Source organism: Cuculus canorus, chromosome 2 (genome assembly GCF_017976375.1).
Source record: "Cuculus canorus isolate bCucCan1 chromosome 2, bCucCan1.pri, whole genome shotgun sequence".
NCBI lineage: Eukaryota > Metazoa > Chordata > Aves > Cuculiformes > Cuculidae > Cuculus > Cuculus canorus.
The window spans coordinates 53,615,044-53,633,364 of record NC_071402.1 but is presented as its reverse complement, the minus strand read 5'-3'; the positions used below and the strand labels follow the sequence as shown (position 1 = coordinate 53,633,364).

The 18,321-nt window shown below is 37.3% G+C and overlaps 1 protein-coding gene across 1 annotated transcript in view; it reads left to right on the top strand.

The window, feature by feature from the left end:
- LAMA1 (laminin subunit alpha 1) overlaps positions 1 to 18,321 on the top strand; it is a 104,243-nt gene that overhangs the window by 82,375 nt on the left and 3,547 nt on the right. Inside the window, exons 43-61 of the mRNA XM_054057816.1 lie at positions 455 to 637; positions 955 to 1,109; positions 2,933 to 3,076; positions 3,873 to 4,006; positions 4,260 to 4,410; positions 4,950 to 5,074; positions 6,032 to 6,182; positions 7,315 to 7,459; positions 8,074 to 8,215; positions 9,310 to 9,424; positions 9,628 to 9,798; positions 10,458 to 10,609; positions 11,124 to 11,309; positions 11,719 to 11,881; positions 13,004 to 13,116; positions 14,215 to 14,404; positions 16,326 to 16,484; positions 17,508 to 17,661; positions 18,174 to 18,307. Coding sequence (XP_053913791.1) covers positions 455 to 637; positions 955 to 1,109; positions 2,933 to 3,076; positions 3,873 to 4,006; positions 4,260 to 4,410; positions 4,950 to 5,074; positions 6,032 to 6,182; positions 7,315 to 7,459; positions 8,074 to 8,215; positions 9,310 to 9,424; positions 9,628 to 9,798; positions 10,458 to 10,609; positions 11,124 to 11,309; positions 11,719 to 11,881; positions 13,004 to 13,116; positions 14,215 to 14,404; positions 16,326 to 16,484; positions 17,508 to 17,661; positions 18,174 to 18,307 — 2,867 coding nt within the window. The remainder of the gene's footprint in view (positions 1 to 454; positions 638 to 954; positions 1,110 to 2,932; positions 3,077 to 3,872; positions 4,007 to 4,259; positions 4,411 to 4,949; positions 5,075 to 6,031; positions 6,183 to 7,314; positions 7,460 to 8,073; positions 8,216 to 9,309; positions 9,425 to 9,627; positions 9,799 to 10,457; positions 10,610 to 11,123; positions 11,310 to 11,718; positions 11,882 to 13,003; positions 13,117 to 14,214; positions 14,405 to 16,325; positions 16,485 to 17,507; positions 17,662 to 18,173; positions 18,308 to 18,321) is intronic.

The following is an 18,321-nucleotide window of genomic DNA, read 5'->3' as shown; positions in this document are numbered from 1 at the left end:
GTGTATGTGTGTAATACGTTTTATTACAATGTACATATGTGTGTGTGTGTATGAACATACATAACTATGTCTCTAGCTATATCCATATCTGTATCAGTAGGTTGGAAAAATTTACATTTTTTTTGTTCAACGCCATAGCCATGGCCATTTTCCAAGAGGAATTGCACCAAACCTCCTGGCTGTCCAGTTTTACAGAAGGTGAAGTTCCCATTATATAAACCATGGTGCATTCAACAGCTAAGAAAAGTTAGATTACAGTAGATCTTTGGAACTCCCCTCAGGGACTGCAAAATACAAACAAAAATGTAATTCTTACTATGAAAGGAACATAACTGACAAGGTTTCTGGTGTTTTGACTATATTTGTGACTGTGTTGTTATGAAGCTAGACATTTACTACTCCCAAGTACATATGAAAGCTGTGAATTTTTTTTAACCAGTGAACTGTATTTCAGGTATAAGAAAGTACATGCTTGAGGTGAAAGAGCTGGCTGTGTCTGCAAACGGCAGTGCTGTGACGGGTTTAAATCACTTTGGAGATTTCAGTCAAAAGCTGCTGAATGCTTCTTCTACATTGTCCCGAGTTAATGAGACAGTAAGGAAAACTAGTGAACTTATAACTGATTCATCGAAAACTGGTAAGTTTGCTGTTTCGTTGTTCTTTAGAAATGTCACCGCCTGCAGAAGTAGTGCTAACATTCGGTCTTAATAGTTGTTAAATGTGAGTCTGACGGATTGAAAGTTTTTTCCTAATTTAATAAAAATGTGCTAACTTTTTAAAAGACCTCTGGAGGAGTTGCATGGGATACCCTTATGTATGCTTGTTCCTTCCTGATATTTAAAATTGCTGGGAAAAAAAATGATCCAGAAATAGGCCACCTTGACTAAGTATTTTAGCAACAAACTGTACAATTCTCTTTTAACCTGCCTCAACATTTCATTTATGTTTTGGCAGCAATCACAGCTGAAAAACAAGTTAAAGAAGTTGAAGCACAAGCGAGTCTTTTATTGGATAGGCTGAAACCTTTGAAAATGCTAGAGGAGAACCTGAACAGAAACTTGTCTGAAATCAAAGAGCTTATCAGTCAGGCCCGCAAGCAGGCAGCATCTGTAAGTTCTGTCATTCCAGACTTAACTGGCTTTTCTTTCACTTTTAGCAGGGAAGTTCTTTGAGATGAAGAGCCTAAAATTTACTGTCAAAAATATTTCACTCTTCTGGGGTCTCACTGAAGTCCAAGAGCACTGACTGATGCTAAAAGCATAATAGCAGGGTGGTTGATACATTTTATAGTTTTGGCTTCAAGTTTCTCATTGCCTTTGTGAATTTAGGAGAACAGCAAGACAGTAATTTATGTTCCATTTCCTTTTATTTCCTATGAGGAAACACAATATGTCAGAAAACAATCAGAGAGATGTTCTGGGGAGAAAGAGACAAGCAAGGAGGCAGGTGCTGCCATTCTCTTTAGGACAAGATGTTGATCTCTAAGTTTATTTTAAACATTGGTGTGGGGTGCCTCTATATTACATCAAGTATCATTACAAATTTTTCATCAAGAGTGTTGACTCTATCAATGAATTTGTCATGTATGCCCTGCCATGTCCATATGTTCTTCTTTTCAAGAAGCTGCCGTGCATCCAGGGTACTTTAAAACAAATTGTTTACTTAATTTTAAATCTCTGCTTTCCGCTTAAGATAACAGAAGTAAATCAACTGTATTATGGAATGAATGAATATGAAAATGACTTTGCACTCAGTAATTTTTGGTGTGCCTTTGACTTTATATGTATATGTTATTCTAAGGTTTAGGGAGCTTTTGTTTTAAAAAATAAAAAGCTTTCAGTCCTTTCTGCAAATCTTAATTTGCGGTTTACACAATTAATTATGCGGTTCTTGCTTCTCTGTCACAGTCTACTGAAGTTTAATGAATCCACTGCAGAAAAGAGGGAGTAGTATTTTCTGAAGTGTCATAAACCACAGAGGTTCCTGGCAGGGTTAAAAGAAGTATTAGCCAAATCCCCTTTTCCAATTTAGAGAGTTTGTTGTGTTGTTTTGTAAACTACTGCTAGAGGAGACAAACTTTATTTATCAGTGTCCATATGCATATGCACACATGTGCTTTATGTATCTTGTTGTTACAGGCATATTCAATTGAGTTGATGAAGTTAAGGCTAGCTTGAAGTTGTTAAAATGGGGTTTGTGTCATGCCACTTCCAAGCTCCTTGGAGACTGCCTGCATCCAGGTTGAATCGATGTCCTATCGGTATACTTGGCAGTGTTCAAAGGAGTTAGTGGTACGACAACAGGAATAAAAATTTCTCTACTTACTCTTAATAAACATTAATTTGCTGTATATTCACAAATGTATTTTTTAATAATCATGTAAACTATGCTGTAGAAGTGTGAAATAACCAGAATCATGGCAACTAACTTAAATTTTAAAAAAAAAATTCTCTGGACGTAGACTAGAAATTGTTTCCTTTTCTTTTTTTTTAAAAAAGGTTTTGAATTTCTGTGTGTTTGTTTTCTGATGTTTCTACAGTGGCTTTTACTGATATTTATATTTTTATACAAATATGGCATATAAATATATATAAATACTGACATGTTTATATTTTACTGACACATTTACTTGTGTCCTGACCCAAGATTTAGTTATTTTCTGAGATATTTGAATAGTTTCATTTACTAGCTTCAAATCCCCTAATTAAATGAATGAGTTATGACAAATTTAATTCTTCTCTATTTGTGAATCTCTTTGTCAAGCAATACCTGGGCTGTTGCTAATATCTAACCCAGGCAACAATACTTAGATGACATAAAAGTATCTCAGCAAATTGCTTGCATTTGTTGGTCAGAAGCTAAGTATATATTCCAGAAATATGTGCTGCGTACATTTAAACTTGTTTGGATTCCATTCCCTCCCTCCCTCCAGATTAAAGTTGCAGTATCAGCAGATAGAGATTGTATTCGTGCCTACCAGCCCCAAATTTCATCTACAAACTACAACACCTTAACACTCAATGTGAAAACTGCTGAACCAGATAACCTCCTTTTCTACCTGGGTAGCAATGGAAAGGTAAGTTTCTATTATATATTTACTGAAGGTGTATTTTGTACTGCATCCAGCTTGTGTTTTTCCCTAATTGATTTCAAACTAAGTATCCAAGTGAGGCCTTGCGCAGGCAAATGTTTTCACTAGGAGTGGAAATATTTTTGTGCTTTATATGATTCCAAAGAACCTCAAAGACAGAGAATAAGAGCATCTGATTCATTAGCATTGCCTCTTGGCCATGTCATGAAAATCCGCTTTATTTTCACACACTGTTCATTAACCCCATGGAGTGTAACATTCTGTGATGCTTTCATATAGCATGCTGGAGTATATCAAATGATTTGCCTGCTGTCACAGGGAAAGTACTTGTATTTGGCCCTCATGAGCGTAGTGCACGTGAAAAGGAGCATTACTGTCACATTGGCCTTCTCTTCCTTCCATTGGTAATCCTAATAAATGCACAACTATTAGATCATTGTAGCATGATATCATGTTACAGTACGTTTTCACAGACCAGTAGGTGACTTCACATATATAGAAATATGCACTTCTGAATATCTATGTGCACATCAGATATTTTCATATATCTGTAAAGAAAACACACACCAACTTGAATGTAAACTGAGGGGTTTTTTTAGTTTCATTAAGAGGTAAAATGACTAAATACTTACTAGGCCTGATTTTGCTAATAGTCCGCTCCCATAATATGGGATATAGGGACACGTCTGGACAGACTTTCTCATTGTTGCATGTTAAAATTCACAAAACAGAAACTGTACATGCCGTGCCATCTATTAGAATAAGCGCTGCTGTTTTTCAGACGGATTTCCTTGCAGTGGAGATGCGACGTGGTAAGGTAGCTCTTCTTTGGGATCTGGGCTCTGGATCAACAAGAGTGGAATACCCTGATTTTCAAATTGACAACAACAAATGGCACAGAATACATGCAACCAGGTAATTACAATGAAAATGGAATAAACGTTGGATAGGAAAATGGATTATTGGGTTTTTTTTTAATGAGATGGCTGTATTGTAGAACTGTCCAGCTGCTTAATGAGTGAACTTATTATAAACAACACATGCCATTTTCTGAGTTTTCCAGTGACGAGATTTTTCTTTTCCTTAAAAAAAGGAGCCAATTCAATAACATGTTGATTAAGACTGGTGATTTCTTGAACTATTTATTATTATTATTTGTACTTGACAGGTTTGGAAAAACAGGTACAATCAGCATAGAGGAAATGAACTCCAATCAGAAGCCTTCATCAAAATCTGCAGCCTCTCCAGGGACAGCCACCATACTAGATGTTAACAAATCAACTCTAATGTTTATTGGAGGACTTGGCGGGCAAATCAAGGTTAAATTCTGAGATCAGCATTCTATAAAATGTTTTTATCATGTTAGACGTATACTTTTGACTTATATTTCACTGCATTGATTTATTACTTCATCAAGAAATGCCAGGTACTCTGAACATAAAGCAAAGATCCTGTTAGGATGTTTAAGTATTCTGAAGACAATTTTCCTTGGAAATTTTTGCATAAAGTGTTAACTAGGACACAGTGTGTGTGTATGCACGATACACAAACATTAAACAACAAATTTGTTTTTCTTTTCCTTATTCCATGGCTTCTTTTAGTTTGCCATTGTTATTCATGCCATGAGGCATGTAAGTAGGTCAAGGACAGTTATTTTACTTTTTTACTTGCTGCAAAACAAGTCTATTATCTTTTAAATGATAAATTAATAAGTTATGATAAACTATGTTGTTCTTTTATTATGATTTATGCCTTACAAATTTGAAGTTCAAGGTAAACAAGCAAGCAACAATTTGGCTGCATAATTCTCAGAATACTTAACATTAATTGTATTAATGAAGTGTTTCTTGTCTTGCAGAAATCGCCTGCTGTTAAGGTGACCCATTTTAAAGGGTGTATAGGAGAGGCATCCCTGAATGGCAAATCTATTGGTCTTTGGAACTACATAGAAAGAGAGGGCAAGTGCAACGGCTGTTTTGGAAGGTATTTTGTCTCCCTTCCTTTTTTTGTAACAGATTTAGAGTAATATACCTCTGTGAAATATATTTGTGTGCTAGCTGAAAGTAATGAACTCACAAATTGCAGTGTTTCAAAGTTCTTAACTTGCAGTTCTGTAATGTGCCAGTCATGTCAAATAATTTCTTTCTATGGAATTTTATCATTTACTAACCACTCTTTCATGGTATTTCTAATGCTGTAGTCTGTTTTGTGCATTGAAAGTAAGGACTGCCACTGAATGAAACTATTTTGGAATGTTTACTTCCCAGTAATAGCTAGCAGGGTGAATTTATACTTTCCTAGGGTAAGAAACAGTGTAGCACTGTTAGAAAAAAATCCACAGCAAAACTGTAGCCACTGAACTTTCTATCATTCTTACAATCATTGTGAAAGAGGATTGCAGACTATTTTTTTGCTTAAGGAATTGAAAGGAAGTATGCTTGACCATATTCCCTTTTGCAGAATGTTTCACGTAGAAACAGCAGAGGGTGCTGCTTGATTGTATGAGATATTTTTTACAGGTATTGTATTGCAGGGATCGACACCCATAGAACATTTATTGTAAGGGCAATTATTCAAAGCATTTTGATAAATGGATGACATGTTTTAAGTAAAAGGGTGTATTTTGTGAAAATTAATTCTTTTCCTAAGAAATCATTGAGGTTTTTTTAATACATCAGGGAAGAACATTTTTTATTTACTATACGTCCTTGGCTGAATCAGTGGCTGAATCGTGTATAGTGAGATCCTATAATGAAAGTAGCCTTTGGCTGGAGTGACTCTGTTATTCTTAACATCAATTCAAGTCTCTATCCACACTTCCTAATCATACTGCCTGGGGGTTGCACCAATTGATCTATTTTCTCTTATATTTTGTATAAAAATGACTGGAAAACTACAAGTCTTCAGTTAACATTTTCACTCTGTTTTCTACTTCTCTAGCCCACAGGATGAGGACACATCATTCCATTTTGATGGCAGTGGATACTCAGTTGTGGAGAAGGCACTTCGCTCAACAGTGACTCAGATAATACTATTTTTCAGTACCTTTTCACCTAATGGGCTGCTTCTGTATCTTGCTTCAAATGGCACTGTAAGTAAATGGATCAGATTCTTAAGCTGTCAAAAGCTATGTTTTGATCTCTTGATGGTTTCTTGCTTTCCTCTGTCATTTTTTCAGCTTATGTATATTAAAACAAGTTATTGCCATTGTATAGATTATCACCTGTGATTAACATAAGTCAAAGGGTTAAAGATAGAAACCCTAGAAATAACTCTTTAGAGCAAATATTCACATATACCAAAGGCAAAATTAAGCAACGAGAAGAATTCTCCACAACTTGTTTTAATCCTACACTAAAATTAACAATTATTTAACCAAGGGCAAAAAAAAAAAGAAACAGTAGAGACTAGTTTTGTTCAATTGGAAGAACTTTTATAGAAGGTAAAATTTTTTGGAACCAAGCTTGCAGAAGGGCACTACAATATTGAATAAGCATATTGAAATAAATCCATAAGGTGGGAATTCAGTAAGTTGAAAATAATGAAATAAAATTCCCTGCACCAGCAACATGACCAAGACTGATCTCCAGACCTTCACTGGCATGTCATGCAGTTTGCTGCATACTTAGCTGGTGGTTTTCTTTTCCTGAAGGGGAGGACAAAGCTTTGTTTAGATACAGATTTTTTTCAGTGACTGCATTATTCATTTCCTTTGTTATGCACTCATTTGCACAATGATATCTGACTTAAGTTTTTTTACAGCGCAGAGGGGGCACTTTAAATGCAATTCGGAAGGTCTTCTTTATTGTGTGAAGCAGCTCTTTGATTCTTGCAAAAAGAACATGGTAGTCTTTGCTCGCTATGCTAAAAGCCAAATCAAATTACTCTTACCTTCATCCCCAAAAAAAACAAATGTGACATTTGTTATTTAAACATTCCTCTGCTGAGTAATCAAGACTGATGATGTATTTAAGTAAGAATAACAACCAAAACAAAAAGGCATCCTTGAAAGGTACGTGTAATTTAATTTTCCTGAACATGGCGAAGATAGCTGTCTTGGGCCTAAGAAATAGTCCAGGCATAACACTTACCAAACCTTTTTCACACAGTAACCCAAATCTGCCAAGGATGTATGCTTTTGGAAGGTTTTATTTCCAAGAATTTAATCTGTTGTTTGTTTGTTTTATATTTTGGTTGTTTTTCTCTTTTTTTCCCCCTTTCAGAGAGATTTCTTGTCCCTTGAGCTTGTTGATGGCAAAGTGAGACTGACTGTTGATTTAGGTTCAGGACCTCTTGCTCTTACAACAGAAAATCGTTACAACAATGGAACATGGTATAAAATTTCATTCAGTCGGAACAAGAAACAAGGTAGGCTATAGGAAAAATACAAGTGTCTGCCCATTTACAAACTCAAATATTTAAGGTAGCCACAGGAGCATCACTTCAACCTGGTCATTTCCAATGCCGTTTCTTTAGCAGCGATGCTTATATTACTTTGCTTTTGGAAGGACAGCAGTGTAAATCTTGTGCTTGGTTTGGCACGTCTTATATAGTGCCAGACAAAAACGTTTCAATAGTCTTTAAAGAGTGGAAGATTTTTTTTGAAGTCTGTATATCAGGGATCACGTTTTCTGTTCTGTGTTTTAATAGTGCAAAGTGCAAGAGTGTTATGGGGCCTATGTTTGGGAAGTGATGCATTACAAATAATGTGTGTTAACAGCTGTAACATATTCTCATGTATATATTTTCCTGTAGACTTTCCCAGATTTGGTTTTGACAGAGAAGAATGAAAGACATTAACAGAATAGCTAGAAGTACAATAAGTTACTCACTTGAAAAATAAGAAGAATGTCTGTACATGTTTGATGAACGATCAACGCATGATCAATGAAAACATTTTCCTTTATCAGAGACAAGATTGCCAAAATGGAATAGTGTGTATTCATGTCCTCTTCCAGCTCTTCACTCTCTTTTCTTTGCAGGAATTTTGGCAGTCATGGATGCGTATAACCTTAATTATAAAGAAACTAAGCAAGGAGAATCTCCTGGGGTAGCATCAGACTTGAATCGCTCTGATAAGGACCCAATCTTCATTGGTGGGTTGCCAAGATCAAGGACAGTAAGGTAAAGTGTCCTCTTGCTTTTCCCCCTTTGATAAGACTCTTATAAGTAGATGGAAAGACTTTAACAAACTGCTGCCTCCATTGAAATTAGTGAAAATCAGTGAAATCTGAAGTCTTGTTTCTGGCAATGTATACCACAAGAGTTATCTGTCCTCTGCCTTCAAACTCTCATATGGTGCTTTTCACTGATAGGTCTGATGCTCCAGTTCAGATCAGAGACAAGCTTCTGTTTCTCCCCTCCATGGGTAATTTCCACGACAGCAGCTGCCACAGTAGCTTCCTTCTCTTGGTGTCAGACTGTGGCAATCATTCTGCACTGCTGCCTGGAGTGATTCTTCTTCAGTCTCTGCCTGTGTGAGCTTTGCGTTTTCCAGCTGGCATTTATGTAAAAAACTTTGCTCCAGGATAAAAGTTCTACCTCAGAAAGGCATTCTCATAATTCAGTTTTGAAACTTGGAACAGAGGAGAAACAGATCAACAAAGAACATTACAAATATGCATTTACTGCATGACTGCTTTACACTTCTTGTGTTGCACATTCCTGATGGACTTGTAAAGTCACATTTCTTCCAGTAGCTTTACTTTGAAAGGATAAACATTGCAAAAAAAAATAAATTAAACTATTTACATGCTCTTGACAATAACGTAAATTCCAGGACAATATTACTCTCTGCGCAGTTATTACAGGGATGCAGACTTGTTAATCTTAGCTGGGATAGCAGCCTGTAAGGGATTATGGCAAGACAGCATTTGATATCTCTGAATTAAACCTGGAACCGAATTAGGCATCCTCCAGACTCAAAAAATAAAAAAGAATTGTTAGGTAGCAGGGCGCTTCAGTTACATTCTCACACAAAAGCCATTACATTTCAGCTGAAGATTTACCTTAAAGTTTTGGAAAATGACCTGGCCTGGCAACATAGCACTACACACTTGCAAGATAAAAATCCAGATTACTCCTGTTTTCGCTTAAGTGGGATGCCGGCATTCTTTAAAACGGTTCTCTCTCTTTCTTCTTCAAAAAAACATAATCTTTTCTCCCAGGAGATTCCAAATACTGCTCCCTTGAAAAGAATGCTTTATTTTGTTTTTCAGGAAAGGTCTTAGTAGTAGAATGTATGTGGGATGTATCAAGAATCTGGAAATATCTCGGTCAACCTTTGACTTGCTTAGAAATTCATATGGAGTAAGAAAAGGCTGTGTATTGGAGGTAGGAGACTTTTAGATTGTATGACCTCATCTTTATTATTATTGAACAATGAAGAGTAGCGTTTACGAAAAAATATAGTGAGTTGAGTTGGGTGTATGTTGAAAAATTGTAAGACAATCTAATCTATACTTGAAATTTTTTCATTCTTACTAAGCTCTGTGTAGAGACAAAGTCAGTAATTATTTCTTTTCCACATAAAATAGCCTATTCATAGTGTGAGCATCTTGAACGATGGATATATTGAGTTGGTACCAAAGTCCTTGAGCCCAGAATCAGAACTGATGGCAACCTTTGCTACAAAGAACAGCAGTGGCATCATCCTTGCTGGACTCAGCAGGGGACTGGAAAAGCGACGACGTAGACAAGCGCATTTGGCAAGTACTGAAAACAAAGATTTTCTGGTTTTGTTTTTACCATTTTTGTTTTGTAACATGATGTCAAGTTTTTATGACTGTAAATTCTCAAAGAATGGGAAAGACTAGCTGGGGAACAGAGGATATTCATTGTAGCAAAGGAGAGGTGAAGGGTCAGTTAGTAGAGACCTATTATGATTGCTACGACCCAGAGTGCTTTCACGACAAGGAGGAAAACTGCACATGAAATGTACAGAGAGTATTGCTTTCTACTTCTGTAAGTCAGAAGTAGTTATTGAAAGACAGGTGATGAACGGCTATCCCATATCTGGTGAACTGGTTTTGACCTCCTGGAATCCAAGGACAAAGTCTTAGTAGGAATATTTGCTCCTTATTTCCTTCATCTGAAGGGAGGAGTGGTGTGGTGGTATGAAAATACTCCTGCATTTTAACCTGAATTTTTATCATGATCAGAAAAAATTCCAGCTCTCCTGTTTTCTGCTACAAGACTTTGCACTCTGAAATGTATAAACCCATGCCTACTAATATTTACATTTATTTTAAAAGTTTGTTTACAGTGAAGTTGGAGGTAAATTTTTCCAAAGTATGTTCTACTTAAATACTGAGTGACAAGAGATTGAGTTATAGTTAAGTAAGTAATATTCTGATTAAATCCACAGCCCTTCTTTTCCATCATGCTGGTTGATGGTCATCTTGTAGTGCATGTTAATGCTGGAGATAGAGCAAGTACTAGAAAAGTAACTCTCCAGTCTGCTAATGGAACATACAGTGATGGACAAGAACACTCTGTCATCCTAATCCGGAATAAGAGGTACAAGTGATTGCAAACAGTACTGTCCCTGTAATTGTTGTGTGCTATTGTCAGTTCACTGTGCTCTCTTGAGGACCTGACTTTGCTGGCTCATTAGCTGAAAAAATCAAAGCTGTGTTTTTCTGCTGTTAATGCAGGTGTTCTTGTTTACATGGTAATTGTGTACAGCATGCAGCCACTGATGAAGTTGTGGTTAAAAGTGCTCAAAGTCTCTAGACAGTTTGGGCCACTTGAGTTAAGTACACTAAATAGCATTAGAAAAAAAGGCAGCTATCAAAATAATTTGGAAAGATACTTATCAAAATAGCTTAGACATTTGACAAAACTCTACATGTTAAAAATTATCTAGAGAACAATGTCTTCTAGTTTTAAGAAATTGAAAGGGTTATCAAAGTGATGGAATCTTTATTTCTTAGAACAGGACATTTTTGAAGCTGAAAGCAATGCTTTTCATTTGAAAATTAATGTTGTCTAAGGCAGTTGTTGAATGTTTTCCCTATTTCATCTTTTTCAGGATCATAACTGTACAGGTGGACGAAAGTAACCCTGCAGAACTGAGGCTTGGTTCATCAGCAGAAATGAGCCCCATTAATATTTCCAACTTCTACGCTGGTGGCATTCCAGCAGGAGAGGGCATCTTAGGGCTAAAAATGGCTGGCTCCTTTCACGGCTGTATCAGCAATCTTATTTTTAACAAGGAGTAAGTCAGAGGGGTAACTGCCTTATTTTGGAAAGCTATGTATAATAATTATTAATTGTAGTTTGTAATCTCTTTCATGACATTGTACTGATGATCTGGTTATTGTAACGAGCAGAAAATGGATATTATCAGCTACATTTCCAGATAGTGTTAAAAATGTCATAAGTGCATATAGAGACACTGCACAAAATGCAACTTTCTCTACTAGACTTTCACCTGCATTCACAGACTGAATAATTTTCTAATAATATTGTTCTATGGACAGATTATTTGCTGCTTATCAATCTTTTTGTCCTAGCATGCTGCTACTTTCCCTTTCTCCTATTACCAGTGAAAGATCCTCCCTGTGCTTGGGAAAGTTAGGGATTTGGGATTTCACCTCTTAAAATACAATTTTGTTAAAACACAGGCTTTTGTATTTCACCACTTCCATGAAGTATGAACATGTGGATATGGACAACTGCTTTTTGTCTGAGAAGCCTAAGCCACTTATACAGCCTGAAGACTTTAAGATTCACCCTGAACATCAAGCTTTTCCACCTCCCATTAGGAGTCTTACAGGCACAAATAAGGTATGTATTAACAGCACAGCCGTATTGTCTGTTCTAGAAAAGCATTCAACAACAAGATTTAGCTTTTGTTTTAGCTAAATTTGTGTAGAATTTTCAAGGTATGCACTGTCTCTGTTTGCTTCTTCTGTGATATAGCATGATTCAATGCATGTGGATGTGAAATTATTATGTCTTATAGAAAAAACTGTGATGCAAACCTTTGTAGCAGCCTATTGGCATTTTGGAAGGGAAATGTAGTTATGTTTATTATTGTTTAGGCAGCAACACTGAAAAAGAAAAGGTGGAATGATAATCTCCCCAGCAGCAGGACTTTACAATAACTTTTAATTTTAGTGTCTTCCTACCAAAGTGGCTCTACTCTGAGATTTGAATTAGTTGTGCTATCCAGTGTTCATATTTTGCTGGTCACACACATGCAGTCTCTGCTTTGTGTCAGAGGAGGCACAAACCGTTCTGGAGACACAGTTTGCATGGTACCTGTTCCCTCTCACACAGTCTCTGTTCACAAGACAGAAAGCAGCATTACTTCTCTCCTTCTGCAGCTGTTCATCTTTATAATTAAGTGTTTCCAAGGCACCCTGAAATCACTTCTCTGTGGCAACAGAAAGCAGGTTTTTGTACATTTCATACAACTGTTGCTATAAAAAGAAATAATCTATCGTTCTTAGAGCTAAAGTCTAGTTTTGGCTAATACTGCGTTAGTCAGCTCTCCATCCCCCAAATCATAACAAAGATGTGCATTCTCACTAAATGCAAAAATACTTCTACCAAGTCCATAAAATTTTCACACTGCACCTTTACTCTGTCTTCCAGAATTTGTTATCAATAAGGCTATCAATTAAGACATGTCATGAATGAATACTTTTCAAACTACAAACTTTCTCGGTAGAAAAGACCAGTGCTGTCCACGAGACATAGCGTAATCATTAAACTAGTTCTTTTTGAGCCTAAATATAATTCAGAATGACTGGGAGTTTAGCTAATTGATGTTCCTGCATACCTTGCTGTTATCATGTGGGTCAGCTTTGCTCCTTATGAAGTTCTGCACAGATGAATTGCCATTCAACACTTACTTGTCAGCACCTGATACTATTCTTCTTAATAAAGTCCTTTCATCTACAGGTAGTTTGTGCAAAGGACGAGCTACCTGGTCATGTTCAAGGTGCCCATCAGTTTGGACTCTCCAAAGGCAGCCACTTGACGCTGCTCTTCGATCAGTCTACTGTCAGGAAAAAGTAAGTACATCCTGAATCATATGTGCACACAATATGTTATCTTATATTGAGCTACAAGAAGCACTGTGATGGTTTTCATGAACGATCACTGCATTACCAGCTCTGAACGTGTCCCTCAGTTCAGTTTTCTGTGGGTTCCTCATCGAAGAAGGTACCACAACCACCACAATTTGTGTCTTTGCCAGGTTTGTGGTTATGAGTTAAACTCGTGTTTAGAGTTCTGTATTTTTTTTTCCTTCATACTAAAAGGCCCCACTATCCCTTCTGTAAGTTTGATATCTGTTTTCCACGTAGAGAGCTCACCTGGTCGTGGCTCCTTTGACTAATGCAGATAACATCTCACCCTCTCCTCTTGAGTCTGCAGTTGCAACTTTCATGTCTGCTTCACTTCCCAGGTCACCAAAGAGCTAAGACTAGGGAGAAGAATCGTTCTGTTGAGGCTTAATGTGTGATAACCTCTCTGCCACTCTTATTTGTTTGAGAGGCTCCCAACAAGGTTCCCCTAAACACAGGTTTCAGGCCACTTATGTGTGCTTCTTTCAACTCAGGAAGCCTCTGCAGGCATTAAGAAAAGAGCCTTTTTTTTTCTTGCAGCTTTTCTGTTGTAACTGTTGAACATAACGACATTGCAGAGGATTGATGCTATGTAGTCTGAACATAGTGTCTTCATAATAAATGGCTTAATCAGCTCCTCTGCCTTTTAAGCCTCCCTCAGTTCTCAGTTTGCCCATTATATCCCAGCAAGCTTGGCTAATAGAAATGGATGCCATCACATTATCCTGGAATTCATTTATTTCTTCGGGCAGTAGGCAAGCTTGCAGTAGGCAAGCTTGCAATTGCAAGCAGCTGAGCCTGTCACTTTCACTCTGTGACAAGCAAGTTTTCTGTCTCTAACAGGTACAGCAGTGATTTCTATTATGAAATGCATTATAGGTCATGTTTTCTTAAAATCAATGCAAATTCTACTGTTCTGGACTTCATAATAATAAATTTCTTTTAATAATCATGAATTGGTTGAGGCAGTTCTCTGCCTCCAGAAAAGCTCTTTATCAGTGCAGAAGAAATATCTTTTGGTAACTCTGAATTTTTATTCTCTAGACTTTCTGTCCAGCTGAATCTCAGAACCTTTGCCTTCAGTGGTCTGATTTACTATGTGGCCCACCAGAACCAGGTTGATTATGCAGCCCTACAGCTTTATCGGGGACAGCTCTATTTCTCATTTGATCTCGGCAAAGGAAAAACAGTAGCTTTTCACCCTGCTGTTATCAGTGATGGAAAATGGCATACGGTAGGTAGTCAACAATCTTGTACTCCATTTTCTCTTCCCTGGAACTGCCATGATGGTTTTCACCCTGCTTCCCCTGTATGCTTTCTGTGTTGCAAAGCCAAACAGGTTTTATCCCAATCGTGAAACCATATAGGTAACTTTTGTTTGACTAATTATTTCCTTTTAAAATTCTCATTAATTATGCATCAACTGCAGCATCCACCTGCTGTCAAGTATCTCAGATTATTTAGAAATAAAATAGTTCACCAAGTTCTTAATAAGGGTCATTTTCACCAGAGAAGAACCCAACAGAAACGTCTAGAAGCTCTTGACTTTTTCCACCAAGAGCCTGCATGCACTGTGTGACAACAGATCTGCAACGAGTGTGTGACAGGGTGAAAAAGATTTGTGGGTACACAATTTCTCCTTTCTCCCACTTAGTACCTGATCATGTCATAGCAACTAGTGCTAAGGAGGCGCTCTCCCTCCTTTCCTTGGCTAGTGCAACATTAAAAAGGTAGACATTGGGAATAAATGGAGGCTGGAGGAGAAGGACTTGGCATAAGAAGAGTTTGAGGAGAAATTATGGCTACAGCTTTTGGGTATCACATAGCATTCAGGGTCTTCTATACAGTCTTGGGTCAGCCTGTATGGACCCAGTTCCTCTGAGCAACCCACCTGCTGCTGGCTTTGGCTTTCTTCATGAGAAATGACTGTGATGTCTGCATGAGTTTTACAATTAGCTGACCACTTTACTTTTTCTTTAGGCAGATAAGGGTGGCAATATTCATCCTGCTAAGCTTCTCTTCCCTTGTCTATATGTGAAGGCTCAACTCTAGGATGTGACACAAAGCTGCCAGCTCTCCTAGGTGACTTGGGAATCAGCAGTATTGTTTTTGCTTTTAACTATATGATCAGCAGTAATATAAACAGCAAAAATGAAGTAAAGAAAGCAAATGTGAACTTCTGTCAGAAAGAGATATCATAGTTAAGCTCTGCTTTTTACACTGAGCAGAACAGTCTAGGATTTACAGCTGCGTGTTTACAACTAAATTTGCTCTGTTAAACTCATACTCACACTACACAATTTTTAAGAAGTGAAAAGATTCCGTATGAGAGCTGGTCTACCTTTACTACCCAGAACATAAAACCATGAGCTTGAAGCTTTTATTGGTAAGGCTGTCATGCCACTTCACAGCTGGACATGATTATTGCAGTAGCTCTATAATCAATTTAAGCTAATACGCATTGGTGCTGGAGGAAGCACTTCTTCTTTGCATTCTCTTCCATGTGGTCTTACCACCCTGCTGTACCATTTTATTTTCTTAGCAATCCAAATGTTCATGAGCCATCGTGTTCGGCCTGGTCAGGATTCTAAGCAGGACTGAAAGTAACCCAAGGAAGAATAAATAGCTAGCTGGTTTCAGATAGAGTCCCTCATCTGTGTATGAGTGCAACGACGGCATCAGGGCATGAATGAACAGGATGGACAGAACTGGAAAAGATTTTTGGTCATATTAAATTCAGCATTGCCCATCATGAAATTACAGTGTAGGAGCGTGCACTTCAGAGAGCTAAGATGGCTCGGCTGGTGGGCAGCACAGTTGAAGTTGACAGCACTGTACTCCCCTCTTCAAACTCAGTGATGTACTCACATCCTAAGGCAATAAACTAGTGCTTTTAAACGATTGTTAAGACACCGAAAAACTTACGCAGGACAACATGCAATTATTCTGAGCCCTTGGGGAGGAGGGGAAGCAGTTTAGCTGGGCAGTTGCATTCTGAAATGGCCTGACTCACAATGAATTTCAAGAGGATGCCTCAGTACAGTATGTCAAAGCAATGTAACCGCTAAAGAATTTTCTTGCTTACTTCTGTGGCAAATGACTAGGTAACTGATTCAGCTTACTGATTCATTTTTGCATGTTCTCATTTTTTCCAGATAAAGACAGAATACGTTAAAAGAAAAGGTATAATTGTTGTGGATGGACAGGAATTGGTAGCAGTTAGTGCTCTGGGAGATGGTAGCACTTTGGATGTGGAGGGAAAGCTCTACGTGGGAGGACTACCCTTAGACTATGTGCCGAAGAACCTTGGGAATGTAAGAAGGTTTGGAATGGTGGGGTGTCTCTGACATTTTGCAGTACTAGAATGAGTACAATACAACAAACCCATCTAATTCTCTATCTTGTATCTGACAGGGGCAAAAAGAAGTACTTAGGGAAAGAAAACAAAGAAAGTAATGACCCATTACCAGAAAAATCTTTCCAGCTTTACGTGGCTTAGCACCTCTAGCTAGAGCTTGTATCCATATGTTTTAGTAATAGCCCATAATAGATTTTTTCCTTCTGTCAATCTTTCTGTTAAAAATGAATAAAGAATATAAATTCCTGTGTTTCATAGTTTGAGATAAAAATATGACCTAGAATCTCAGACATTTTGGTACGTTAAGTCCTATTGCATTCAAGTAGGAATTAGGTGCCTTAAATACATCTGAAAGGCTGGGTTTAACTGTCTGAAATTAAAACATGCAATTACACATGCTTTTAGAGGGCAGGTTTTTGTCACCTTCGTCTTGATGTGGCCCATTATCTCAGGGAGGATTACAGTGGTGATAACAATGATTCTCAATTCCTGGGTATGTTTTCTTCACCCATGCTTTTTAATTGGATAATGGGTCTAACAACTATTTTAATACTTTAAATCCACAATTGCGGAAAAGAGTAATAGTGAGTAATTCTAAAGAATGTTTTTGCTAGATAGAACTCTGGTGATCTGTATTTGCAAAATGCCTTGCAAAGTCTTGATTTACTTGTTAATTTGAAGCATGTTTGGAATGTGCTTAACTGTTGAGGGCATCACTGCTCACATTCAGGAACATACAATTACTTCTATATGTTTTAAAGAGTGAATACTGTGTTTCTAAACCATATTTATTTTCACTCTAAGGCAAACTTTTGTAAGGTTAAATAAGTATATGTAAGAAATAGAAGCTAATTGCATAAATATTAGATCTTGCTGTGTTTTGTTCAGAGAATTTTTATTTACAATAACAAGTGAATCACTAAGAGAGCATTGCAGCAGTTTGTATTACAAATTAGCTCTTACATGTCAATATGCTTAGGTCACTCATGGTATTCCTGCCTGCATTGGTGGCATGACACTTAACAGCAAGCAACTGGACAACGAGAGCCCCGTCTCCATCTTTGCTGTGAATAAATGCTATGTAACAGTGCAGGAAGGTACCTTCTTTGATGGGAGTGGCTTTGCTGCTCTTGGTAAGTGTCATTAAATTAAAGCAGTACCTTACTGAATTAATGTTAATGAAAATGTACTCTTTTTCGGTCTTGCCGGAACTGTGTGTAATTAATTGACTCCTCACACAAAAGAGTGCATGCCCTGCATATGTATTTCTAACTGAATCCCTTTAATTTGTATGTCTAAAAGTGGCCATTTCAGCTAATGGCTATCTTCTAATGATTTTAGGACTAGGAAAGGAATGAACTGCCTCTTTCTTCAAGGATTATATTAATATTTGCTCTTTACCATTTCTTACCAAGATGGAAAGTATGAAATGTAAATTAATGGAAGAAAATTTATTTCATGGTTTGTCTTTTCCAGTTTCAAATGTGAATTATGACTTCGGAAAACTTACTGTCAGAGATTCTGCAAGGTTCTATCCTGGCAGAATAATTAACAAGATTTTAGGCCTTTTTATGACAGTATGTGTATTCTGCTTTGTACTGTGGGTTTGCAAGTCTTTTGTCAGAAGCTTATAACTTCTTTTCAGTCCGAGAAGGTTACAAAGTCCGATCCGATGTGAATATCACACTGGAGTTTCGCACAACAGCGGTGCATGGCATTCTCCTTGGAGTCAGTAGTGCTAAAGTTGATGCCATTGGACTGGAGATTGTAAATGGCAAGGTAGGTTGCCTTGT